The sequence below is a fragment of the Siphateles boraxobius genome, unplaced genomic scaffold (assembly GCF_051911475.1).
Source record: "Siphateles boraxobius isolate OS27281-9 unplaced genomic scaffold, OSU_SipBor_1 12, whole genome shotgun sequence".
Lineage (NCBI taxonomy): Eukaryota > Metazoa > Chordata > Actinopteri > Cypriniformes > Leuciscidae > Siphateles > Siphateles boraxobius.
This window is the reverse complement of record NW_027508722.1, coordinates 33060001-33073508: the sequence shown is the minus strand read 5'-3', so window position 1 is coordinate 33073508 and position 13508 is coordinate 33060001. Positions and strand designations below refer to the sequence as shown.

At 38.8% G+C, this 13508-nt stretch overlaps 1 protein-coding gene across 1 annotated transcript in view; it reads right to left on the bottom strand.

Moving 5' to 3' along the window:
- Window positions 1-5536: 5536 nt before the first annotated feature.
- Window positions 5537-13508, bottom strand: part of LOC143714433 (uncharacterized) — a 12651-nt gene continuing 4679 nt past the window's right edge. The window contains exons 3-6 of the mRNA XM_077205627.1: window positions 12122-12315; window positions 9913-10067; window positions 8893-9356; window positions 5537-5754 (exon numbers count right to left, since the gene is read on the bottom strand). Coding sequence (XP_077061742.1) covers window positions 5537-5754; window positions 8893-9356; window positions 9913-10067; window positions 12122-12315 — 1031 coding nt within the window. The remainder of the gene's footprint in view (window positions 5755-8892; window positions 9357-9912; window positions 10068-12121; window positions 12316-13508) is intronic.

The following is a 13508-nucleotide window of genomic DNA, read 5'->3' as shown; positions in this document are numbered from 1 at the left end:
TGCTCCAGAACAATTTGACATTTTTAATTTTTTTTCAATAAAATGCTGACTTTTATGAACGCATTAGCATATAGTTAAGAATGGGTCCTCGGCATGGTGCCTTGAAGGAGCCTGAGAAGTTTTGAGCCATCGCCACCTAGTGGAAAAAACAATTATTCACATGCTTATTATTTTGGATATGGTTGACTTATTTTCACTGGAGTCATCTCCTTAGATTCCTAAATCCTTGCCGAGTCCTACGATACCAAACATGCTAGGTTTTGCCTTGAGTTTTGTCCAATGTTGTGTTTTAGCATTTAAACAACTTACGATTGAGATGAAATCCCCACAGGAAAATTGAAAACATCGGTCGTTGCCATTATGCTAATGGACAATTGTAAAAATTTTGATTGTAAGTGGCAAATAAATGCAGAGTCTGACACGGGTCCTTTTTTATGTGTTCATACATATAAATGTGTATAACTCCTAAACGAAATGAGATATTTTAACCAAATTTGACACGCTATTGTATTGGGGTACTAATACGCACAAAAAAAGTGGTTAGACTCCTTGACGCCTTGTTGACGCTATAATTGAAAAAAAAAAAGAATATGAAATTGGCTCTAACTACAGTACAGTTGGTCTGATTGACTTCAAAATTGACATGCAGTGTCTTTGTCTCAGTTGCTAGCATAGTCCATTATGAAATCGGTCTACCTTTAAAAACATGGGCGTCATTTTAATTACAAAAGGACCAAAAAGATCCAAAGCTGTAACTGCAATGGTTTTGCATATTATAGTTTCGAACGCATTGGCATATCGTTATGACACTCTGTATTTTTCTTTGGTACCATGCCCTGAAGGTACTCAAAAAGTTTAAATTAGATCTCAATGACTGGTAGGCTATTGGAAGATTATCGGTTCACATGCTGATTTCGTTCTCGTTCGTGATCGTTCAGTGCAAGATGGCGCTCCCTTGTGTGCGACATATTATAGCTATCCGAGTCGGGTTTTATTTGAATTTTTTTATTGATAGTGTCATTACTGTCCTTTCATGTGAGGTATGTTAGAGCACATGTTAAGTATGATCGAGTGACTCTGCTACAACTAGGAGAACTGAGTTATAGAGGTTATTTTGAAACAAATGTTCTCAACTCCTTCCCGGAGCTACATCTCCATGCTGGAGTGACCCCAGGCCAGGCCACAACAGGGTGACTTTCTGGCACCGGGAGGCCGACATGGAAGCGTGGTAGGCGAGGAGGAGGGGGACGAAAACTCAGCCGACTGGTTAGCAAAGGCCGGCTAACTCTTCCGATTATACTCTTCGCTAATGTCCAGCCTCTTGTAAATAAGATGGATTTTTTTAGTCAGATGGCTACACAGAGGTACATTCAGGATTGTTCCTGTGTTCTGTTGTTTATGTTTCTGTGAAACGTGGCTTGGACAGTGGACCCCCGATGAAGCCAAAACACCGGCAGGCTATACTGTTTACAGAGCCGACCGCAGTGCAATGAAATGCGGTAAAACTCAAAGAATCCTGGAGCACCGACTGTCATGTTCTGAAAATGTGGAGTATATTACTGTGAAATGTAGGCCATTTTATTTGCCTAGAGAACTACAGTGTGTTATACTAAGCACAGTGTACATTCCTCCTGCTGCTAACGAGTATAATGCACGAAAACTCATATCCAGATGCTGCTATAGTGATCTTAGGAGATTTTAATCATTGTGACCTCTGAAAAACTATTCCCAGATTTCATCAGTTTGTTAACTTTCCCACTAGGGGAAATAGCACTTTGGATAAATGCTACAGCAATATTAGAAGTGCTTATACTGCGGTCTCCAAGCCGCAAATGTGATCACCTTGCTATTCTGCTTCAGCCCATTTACATCAGGAGGCTTAAAGCAGACCCAGACACAGTTAAAACTGTGAATATGTGGACTGATAACGCTTTGGCGGAACTGCAGGGCTGTTTGGAGGCCACAGATATGAACATTTTTAGGAAAGCCACAGACAATATTCATGAATATACAGATACTGTTAGCAGTTATATTGACTGGTGCACTTCCATTTGCATCCCCTCCAGAACTACTAGAGCTCTCCCTAATCAGAAACCCTGGTTTAATGCGGATGTACGTTTCAAAATTAGAAACCGGAGTACAGCCTTCAAATCAGGAGACATCATGGAGTATAAGCATGCCAGATATGTGCTTCAAAAATCCATTAGGGCCGGCAAGAGGGCATATACCCAGAGACTCGAGGACTGTTACAGGGAAAATAACACCAGAAGGATGTGGCAAGGAATCCGGTCAGTCACCAACTACAGGAAAGATGCAAATAGAACTGTGATTCAAGATTCCTCTCTACCGGACAATCTTAACAAGTTTTATGCCAGATTCGACCAAAACAACAGAGACACATGCATAAAAGTCCCCTATAACTCAGAGGAGACTGTCCTGCAGGTGACGCACTCACAGGTCCTTAAAGCTCTAAGGAAGGTGAACCCCCGGAAGGCTGTGGGACCCGATGGTGTGGCCCCGAGAGTCCTTAAAGTTTGTGCTGAACAGTTGGCGGAGGTGTACACAGACATTTTTGACACCTCTCTCCTCCAAGAAACAGTCCCACGTATTTTTAAGTCCTCCATTATAGTGCCGGTTCCGAAAATAACAAACACAATGACAATGAATGATTTTAGACCATGGCGCTCACATTGGTTGCCATGAAGTGTATGGAGAGGCTGGTCCTTCAACATATTAATTCTGTGGTTCCAGACACAGTAGACCCTCTTCAGTTTGCCTACCGCTCGAACAGGTCAGTGGATGATGCGGTGGCACTGGCACTTCACTATAATTTGCAACACCTGGACATTCATAATGTAAGGCTATTGTTTCTGGATTACAGCTCCGCCTTTAATACGATCCGGCCGATGAAGCTGACCGGTAAGCTGATAGAACTGGGAGTACCAACGACCACTTGTAATTGGATAACAGATTTCCTCACAGACAGGCCACAGGTGGTGAGGATGGGAAAGAAGGTCTCAGCTGAGCTTACAGTGAGCTTAGGAGCCCCACAGGGCTGCTGTCTCAGCCCTATACTTTTTTCACTGTATACATATGACTGTGTTACCAACTCAGACAATAACAATATCATCATTAAGTATTCAGATGATACAACCATCCTTGGCCTCATCAGAGAGGGTGATGAGTCATAATACAGGGACATGGTTCACAAGGTCACTGTCTATGGGGAGGACAATGATCTTGTTCTTAACATTGACAAAACAAAGGAACTCATTCTGGACTTTAGGAGGAGAGCCCCCCTCCTACAGCCTCTCACCATCAAGGGGACTGAGGTGAAGCGGACTGACAGCTATAAGTTCTTAGGACTTCACATCTCAGAAAACCTCAGCTGGACTAAAAACACTGTGGCAACAGTGAAAAGAGCTCAGCAGAGGCTGCATTTCATCAGAGTATTGAAGAAGGCCGGACTTCAATGTCAACCTCTAACCCATGTCTACAGAGGCCTTGTTGAAAGTATCCTCACTAGTGGTATCATAGTGTGGTATAGTAACACCACCCTGGCTGAGAGGAAATCACTGCAACGGGCCATTAAAACTGCAGAGAGGGTTATCGGCTCTAACCTCCCCTCCATGGATATTATATACACCCAGCGCTGTAGAAGGAAAGCACAGAGCATTCTTAAGGACAAACACCACCCAGCTTATGCTTTGTTTAAATGGGTGGACACAGGCTATAACCTGAGACACCGCAGGCCTGTGAGCATTAGTACCCACAAGAACCGTCTGTTTAACAGCTTCTTTCCAGCCACAGGACATTAAGGAGGGCAAAAAGTACCCTATTCCGTGTTTTTAAACATTGTAATGATTAGTGCAAGAGTATTTCATTCTACACAGAGTATTTCTCTTGTACGTGCAATATTATTATTATTTATTATAATCTGTATCTATTTAAGAAAGGTTATTTATATACAGTTTTTTGCATTTTTAAGATGTTTTGTTGCTCTCTGCTCTACCTTAAGATGTATATGTGTGTATTTGTATGTGTGTATATGTGTATGTATATATATATATATATATATATGTATGTATCTATGTATATATGTATATATATTCTTTTTAAATCTAAAACCTGACTCTGAGAAACGCACAAGAATTCCAATGTACCTGTACTGAAACATACCTGTGCAAATGGCAATAAAACTTTGAACTTGAACTTGATTTCTGTAAATGAATGTAAAACTAAATGTATATTGCAGCACAGGGTGAAGTCAGTATATACATTAACGATGATTTGAGACAAATAAATGTAAATTTTATATAAAACTATGTAAATGGCGTTCTGTGGCGCGGCAGGATTTTGAACAAGGTCCTGAGCCGTAGCTGGGCGCCTCGCGGACAGACGCTGAATGGCGCTGCCGGTGTGTGTAAACTCATAGAGAATAATGTGTTCGAATTTTAAAGACGTGGTGCTGCACGACGCAGCGCTGCGCTTCTCGTCCGGTGTGCGACCCCCTTAAACGTGATGTTGATATATTTTTTAGACTGCCGACTCTATAGAACAATGGCAAGGAAAACTAACTTTATCGCGATCCGAGAGCCCTCTAGTGGTCGGGAGCATTTCATTGTGTTGTGGCTTATTTCCATTGTGTTGTACATTTTCCGTTGTGTTGTGGCTTATTTCCGTTGTGTTGTACATTTTCCGTTGTGTTGTGGCTTATTTCCGTTGTGTTGTACATTTTCCGTTGTGTTGTTGCTTATTTACGTTGTGTTGTGGCTTATTTCCATTGTGTTGTGGATTAATTTTGTTGTGTTGTGGCTTATGTTTGCTTTGTGCACTACTGGGTCACCGTAGGTGCTTAATAAACTGATAAACTTTATATCCGTAAAACAACTCGAAAAAACTTTAATATAGTGTGCGCTCTCCCTTTCATTACTGCAGTAACGTTAGGCCTATCGATCCGAAGACTGTGAACTGGATCACGAACAGTTGGTACTGTTCAACTTTTAGCAAAGCCTGTATTGACTCTTGTTCACAAAGCAGTCTGGTGGAAAATGATCTGCGCAAACAAATTTAGGTATATGGGTGCGCATTCCCTTCAAAAATAAAACTAATCCCCTGCACCCTCAGTGACTCTTATGTTCACTCTTACATCCAACAACAAAACACCGGGATTGCTTACGAGACATTGTCAGTACAGCTGCTCGAGCGTGGAGAAAATGGTGGATAGTGTACAACTTACTCAGGGAATTTACCTCAGAAGAACAGCACGACTGTGGTTTGGGTTTCATTTTGAGGAGAGACTTGATTCAGCCAAGGATATAATTACTGACGAGTAAGTTATTTATTCTTAATTACTGTAACAGTTATGTGTCATTTTCATGGACTTTTAGTTTGTATTCATTAGTTCCGTTTTTTCTTTGTTTAGTCCCCCCCCCCCCCCCACACACTTTAATTGTTATGGTTACATATATGATTAGTGAATAAGTATAATTAATGAGACTTCAGATGAGAATAATAATCAAGGGCATAATCAACTTTAAATTACCTTTACTGCCATTTCAATAGATTGCAGAAACTGGTCCTTCATGTCAGGATCATCAACGAGGGCCTCATCAACAAAAGTCTTGTTTTTCAGACGCTCCAGCTCACATCCCATTTTCTCCCAAAACTTTTTAAGCTGAACCAGAATTTTCTGGATTTGAGAAAGACAGTAATGGACATTCTTCAGGTGGGAAGGGCTTGCTTGGATTAAACCTGGAGAAACAACATACAGCAGATTCTGATTTATGAGAGATCAGTTTAAGCCCATTCAGATCGTTTAAACTTGTGTTAGTGAATGTGTAAAGCGCATGATACTCTGGCACACACACAGATGCCATTTACTTTATATTTATTCTTTCAAATGTTTTAACATTTCTATGTATGTTCAGATGAGTCCGATATTTCATGTAAGCACAGTTACATCTGAAGTACTGCAATAGCAAAGTGTAGAACATGAAGATATGATAAAGAGTAGATCTGTTTTCTAAACAATAAAACCACAATTTTATGCTGTTAAATCCAACTGTTGTTCTAACAAACTCTTTTTAGTAAACTTAATTTAATGTATTAACTTAATTGTAAAAATCTAGTAATATGTACTATACATTTATGTTTACTCAGAAAACCCAAGTTAATATTAAATGATTGGTTTGAGTGCCATTTTGTCAAGGATAAAAAAACTTTTTGAGGTGGGGCAATTCTTCATAGACTTTTCACTCATTTCCTTCTGCAGTTATCTTTCTCTAGTTGCATTCACTCATTGCCAAAAGTCATCTTGAATGATGAATTGTCAAAACAATTTGAGGGAACATAACATAAGCTGACTTCATAAAGTGGTGGTGATTTTCCTTAAATGTTTTTGTTTGAACTCACCATTATGGTGATTTGTGTTCCATTTGGTTGGTCACTTGGATCTTAATTTACATTGCAATTCTCTCGCTATTGATGCAGTGATGCAACAAGATATCACAGTTATTTTGGTTTCAAATGAAGGGAAGTAATAATATGGTTGCTAATAAAAGGTGAAAAATCATCTAAACTAAATCATTAACTGGCAGATTAACATAAGCAAGATGGCGCTGATGTGTGTGTTGTTTGGCCGATTGTTTGTTTGAATGTGTTTTATTTTAGCTATTTTACAAAAAAATCATTACTTCTAACATATGATTGTCAAACGCTGCTTGATATTAAAAACATCACTGCCCAGTCAACAATTTGATCTCACAATGAGCTCCCAAAATAATATATGATATTATATAATATCATAATATTGTCACAATGTGAGGTCAGAGTGAGCTTAAAAGTCTAACCACTTTGCACACTCATCGTGCGCTCAAACTGTTAACACACTATGTGAGTCCAGTGTGATATAATTTAGTTAAACTCTCTTTATCACTGTGATCTAAAATTTCTCTAACATTGGCCAGATAAATCACAAACATCATGTAGAAGCTCATATTTTATTTCCATCATCAAAGTATTTCGAAAATATTCATGTTTATTTTGTATTCTTTTCAGCCTGGTGTTGGCATTTGAAACAAATATTTCTATTTTGACGGATGCATTCAGATTCTGGTGTTGTTTTGGTGACTCCTTTTCACTTTTCAACCCCTATTTCATTTTCTCTTTGAAAAGACTTGACACTAGCTGTGTCCCAATTCAGGGGCTGCATCCTCCGAAGGCCGCATTTGAAGGCCGATTGCGTCACAGCGGCGCAACAGAGGCTGTCCCAATTCGAAGGATCCTTCTAATGCGGCCTACCATTAGTGTTGCCAAGGACGATTTAGATCCTCCAACCACCCAAAACATCCCTCAGACGTACAATCCAGCGGATAATTAGGTTGCCCGATGGAGAAAAGCTGATGGGATTTTTGGGCTAATTTTTGTTGCACAGACCTGGCAACCGTCTGTCTTTCCCCGGGCCGCGAAGGATAGAACGAGGAACCAGCAGCACCAGCCGAGAGAAACGAGACCGAGAGGATGAGCTGATCAATGTTGTGGCGAGCAGGACGAGGTCGAGGGACGTGAGAGAATGGCGAGAGGCCGGTGGCGTGATTGGTAATGAATGACACCTGCGAGACGCACCGGTCTCGCATCTCTCACGGAGGAGCGGAAGCATAAAGGGGGAGCGACGACAGAGGATCGAGAGAGGACAGGCCTGTGTTTTATTTGATGTTTTGTTTCTGTTCGGTGTTGCCAGCAGTCGGCCGTGAGGGGCTGCTGGCAGTTTCTTTTGTTTTTGTATTTTTATTATTAAAAATGTTAAATGTTTGCCGGTTCCCGCCTTCTTCTTCCCATAACATCTGAACCCCGTTACAAATGTATTTAGGGAGGACATGAAGTTTAAGAGAGACAGCGCAGGGAGAAAATGGACAGATTGTTTTCTCTTCTTGACAGATTGGTAGAGAAATAAACTTTTGGTCATGTGTGAACAACCTCTTTTCAAGATTTGATCTAATCCGATCAGATTACTTTTGAACAACTGGCACCAGAAGCTGCTACCTCCACCTTGCTTAAATTTTGTCCACTTGTCTTCGTGTGAAACCACTAGTGAAGAATGTGGGCATGTTTTTGATAATGCCCTCTAATTTGATAAACAGATTAGTACAGTAGTCAAAACCATCCTAGCTAAAGTCCTAGCTAAAGTAAAATTATTTCTGAAATCTCAACATAGGCTCCCAATTCGTTACAGGATTGATTTTAAAGTCTTATTGCTGGTTTATAAATCCTTGAATGGATTAGATTCTGCATATATCTCTGATTTATTATCCGTTTACAATCCTGGAAGGTCTCTTAGGTCATCCAACCAGTGACTGTTAAATGTTAATTGGGCTAGACTGAAATTGAGAGGAGATCATGCTTTTTCCGTTGATGCACCAAAAGGTTTGAAATGTGTTGTTTTTAATGGTGCTATATAAATAAAGAGAAGTTGAGTAGTCTATTTTTCAATTGTGAATAATGTTTTACAACTTCATTGCAAACACTTGTCATAAACACCTTGTGAAACTTTTAATTGAGTTGATATAATCCCTCTATATTTGATAATATCTATAATATCTTGCAATTGACAATGCTGGTAACAACAATGGTCCAGAGTAAATGTAAAGTAAATGATCAAGTACAGTTCTTTTTTAGTTACTAGAACTCTTGTGTAAGTGATTTAGGGTACTTGGCTTGCATGTTTTTTAAGAAAGTCTTATTAGTATTTACAGTGTATGTATGTTCAGATGATTCAGATCTTTCATGTAAGCACAGTTACATCTGAAGTACTGTATTAGCAAAGGCTAGAACCTAAAAGAAGATATGATAAAGAGTAGATCTGTTTTCTAAACAGTAAAACCAGACACTTACCCTGCTTTATGTTGGACCTGTCCAACTTCAGCTGAAGGTCTATCAGTTCGACATTGAGTTTGGCCTCTTTGTTTTGCAGTTTTCTCTTTTCAGATGTGAGACGAGACAGTTCGACAGTGAGATCATATTTTTTACCATCAACACCAGGGGCAGTGATGGCATTATAGATGGAATTAATGAAGGATGGAAAATGTGGCACCAAGGAGGACAGGATACCAACACTGTTTTTTTTAATAGAAACTTTCACAATGTATTTCTTTATCTCTCTGTTTTTCTCTTGAATTTCTTTCTCAATTTCCTCTATATCTTTGGCATTTTTTTCCAGCTCCTCCTCAAGATTGGCCACAGCTGTCTCCACCCTCTTCATCTCCACAGATTGTTGAGTTTGTCTTACTTCAGTCTCATTCTGTTCTTGAATCACATCACTGGTGCATTCAGCCACACGTTGGTTTTGTTCATCATACCTGAATAGCGTGCATTCAGATAAATGAACGCATACAGTGATTGGATTGTGTGTAATGTCTGAGATGTGGTGCTATTCCGTTTTATTGTGTTGTAAGTATGTTACTGCTCATTAGAGCTGCAATGCTTATGGTGGTCAATAGATTTTGTAGTCGTCATGTTTCAGGAGGTCACATTTCAAAATATCACAATTAAACACCGAAAACAATACTTTTGTTAATCAGTATTTTTGTCTTGTTTACCAGTAAATATATCTAACCATTCTTAAAACACAATACATTTATATGAATAGAAATTAAGACATCTTAAAAAAAAAATATATATATATATATATATATATATATTTTTTTTTTTTGTATGCCAGCAGAATTCTTTAAAGCATAAACTTTACAAATGTTAAAAAACAACAACAATAGTGTAAGGGAAAATACGTTTAATTTCAGATTCTCAGAAAACTGGTAAAAAAAAAAAGTATGTGATTTTTATTTCTCTCGTAAATTAATCTTTTTAATGATGTTTAGATGTTTTTACAGGAAAATGTATGATATTGCTTTTCACCTCTTTACAATGTCATCCACAGCTCTAATGATGTCATCGATCCATGTTTTGGTTTTCTCCAGGTACGTCACAGCCAGTTTGGGTTTGTTCATTTCAATAGCCTGCTTCAGCCCCGGGAACAGGCAGGTGACCAGGTTGGAACTCGTGCCCTCGCACTAGGAGAAAACATCAATTATCCGCAGATACAGTCATTTAATGAAGTAATATGTCATAATTGTAATAAACTTTGTTGGCCCATTGCATTAGTTGCAAAGCTGCAGTGAGTGTTACAGAACAAATTGCTTTTTAAGGGCAATAAAGCTGAAAGTAAGTACACTAAATAAAATAACTTGGAAGATTTACTTTATAAAATCCTCGTAACAATTTGCACAAGCACATTTTAAGTAAATTTTGTTGCTCAGTTTAGGTCATCAGTTCAAGCCGCATTTGAACCGATCATCTCTTCCTCTTTACTAGTTAATAGTAAATAAACACGAGTAAACACCAAACGTTGAAAGATACGGTACAACTTTGCGAAATGTATCATGTCTCATATCTCATTTAACCTCAATCAGTATTTCAACCATGGAAAGACGTCAATAATACAGCTTGTAAACAATATCCTTGCTGACAACTTTTGTTCTGCTCTTTGTTTTGGTTATGGAAACATAAATGTCAAGTTTTCTTAATGTCAAAGGAACATTTTTAAAAGATTAGTATGATGTTCCTGAAAAATTCTTTCAACTTTTCTTTCAAATTAGTATATAGGTTCTATATACAGTCCTATGTACAGTTCTATATAGAACCTGTATATGCTAGAGGGAGACAGTAGAGCTTTGGAAGTAGCCATGCTCCTGGTTGAGTGGGCCCGGACAGTCATTGATGAAGGCTGACCAGCCGACTCGTAAGCAAGTGTGAGAGCCAACACCATCCACTTGCTCATCCTCTGCCTAGATGCAGGCTACCCTTTTCTAGGTGACCCAAAACAGACAAAGAGTTGATCCGACTTTTGCCACAGGGTGGACATACGCTTCCAAAGCTATAACAGGGCACAGCAGATTAAGTTGTTCCTGATCTGAGGATTGAAAAGGCCTGCAACATAATAAGACCCGCAACATTAGTTGGGACCTTAGGCACATAACCCAATCCAGGGTGAAGAAAAGCCTTTACCATTCCAGGTGCAAATTCTAGGCACAAAGCTTGCAAGTCTCCAATTCTCTTGAGAGACGATCTAGCAAGGCGAAACAATTTTTTAGGATTTAGGCTTGGATTTAGTGTGAGGAACTTTTCTAAAACCTTTTCAATATGCTCAACGGGAGGCAAAGCCAGACCTTCAAGTACAACGCCCAAATCACAAGCCGATGCTCCCATGCGTAGTGCAGGCCTCAACCTCAAAGTGCCACTAAGAAAACAAGTAATAAGAGTGAGATAAGAGTGATCTGGATCAACGCTGTGCCTTGGCACCAGCGGGACCCGAACCGTGAGGCTCCTCGAAGAGCGCCAAGCGGGGGCAGAGGGTCCTGAGAGGAAGCTATTCACAGTCTGCACAGTCAGCACCCTCGAGCGCGGCCTGTGCATGCTCCGCTCCCAAACAAACAACACACAGATTGTGTCTGTCCGCAACCATAATATAGCGAGGGCAGGGATGCCCAGTCAGAGACTGTTCACGTCACGTCTGCCCAGCCATTAGTACATTTTTCGCAAAGAATGGAGGCTGCGTGGGAGTGTTTTGATAGTATTTTGGGTGCTGGGTAATATCGGTAAATACACCATACAACTATACAATTTGCAGAAAGAGAAAGATGAAAACCATCAGTAGAGCAAAAACAAAAAGAATGGTTAGATGGAGATGGATGACATGTATAGCAGCATGGGGCAAGGAACATTATTCTGTTTATGATCATACAGCTAGACATATAGCAAGACATTTCCAAGCAATAGCCTATTGACATCATATCCGGGAGATAAGTCAGTAAATTCGAGTAAAATCACAGGCTTCGCTTCTCCCGTGCGAATGTGCAACACGAAATTCAGATGTGGTGGGGTAATTTCTAAATCACACAAGGTTCCCAGGTAATACTAGTCCAGAGCGAAAAGGGCTTTAGACGTGTAAATCTGACGTTTGAAGCCTAAACATATACATGTAGCTATTTTTCAATACATTAAACAAATTAATATAATGATCATAATTATATGGAAATGTATTTTCTTTCCGTAAGGATGGTCTCACCTTCATCAAAACCGCCTCAGAGGATTCAAACAGCATTTGTGTTTCGAGAGCTCTCTTTCTGATCTGACGCCCCAGCTTTGGGAAAGTACCCAGATGCAGGTAAGTCAGGTGATAGAGCAGAGCTGTTCGCTGAGCGGACAGAAGAAACTCCTGGGCGAACTCTGAAAGCACTGCGGAGTCACTGACGCCAAGCTCTGAGATTCAAACCAACATTAGTGGTATTAAGAAACGTTAGTGGTTAAGTCACTGATCAAATGGGTCATAAGGCTTCTAATCACTCAACAGATCATCAAAAATGCACTTTTTCCAATTATTTTGGATTATACATTTCACAACACATAATAAGTGTTTCATCTATTTTTACTCACAGTAACTGCCTTACATAATGCTTCTACTAATAGACTAGTAACAGGGTTCCCGCGGATCTTAAAAAGTATTAAATCTGATTAAAGGTCATAAAAATTAGACTTTATGAGAGGTCTTAAATTTTAGACATACACTGTAAACCCGGATAAGTAGAATCTACTTAAAAAAACTAAGGTAACTCGTTGCCTTAATTTAATTAAGTAAGCATAACTTAATTGCATCAAGTTTTTCTTACTTAATCCGTTTAAGTTTTGTCAACTTAATTCTATCAGTAAATCTGAGGAAGTGTACTCCCAGAGTGCATTGCGGCATTGATAAAGTAATTGCTTTATTTTACTATTTTTGGCTTTATTTTACCATTACAATTGTATTTGCTAACGTTATTGGGGTTATACTGACAAGAGACAGCAAATAAAATTGTAATGATCTAATTAATTAAATTAATTTAAAAGAAATGTGTTACCATTGTTGTGGTTTGCATGCTGAATGTTGAAGTCTGTGTGTGACTCAAGCAAAATTGCAAGATATTGTCACAAATATAGAGGGATCATATCAACCCAATTAAAAGGTTATGCCATAAGTGTTAGCAATAAAATGTTAAAAGATCATAATTATACATGAAATATAGTTATCATATATATCATTAATAAATTCATTCAAAACATGGAAATAATTTAAGTATATATATATATATATATATATATATATATATATATATAATATTTATTGCTTCACTTCCTTTGAAATCATATAACTGTCATCAGTTGGATGAAAATTACAATAATATAAATTAAGTTCCCAGTGCCCAACCAAAGGGAACACTTATCACAATAATGGTGAGAAATTTTAGAAAATCAACATGAATTTATGAAGTCAACTTATGTGAAGTTCTCCCAAAATTGTTAGTTGTTTTGACAATAACATTCAAGACGACTGGAAAATGATGCAACTAAGAGGAACGATGACTGCAGAAGTCGAAGAAATTAGTGAAAAGTCTATTAAGATTTACCCCGCCTCAAAA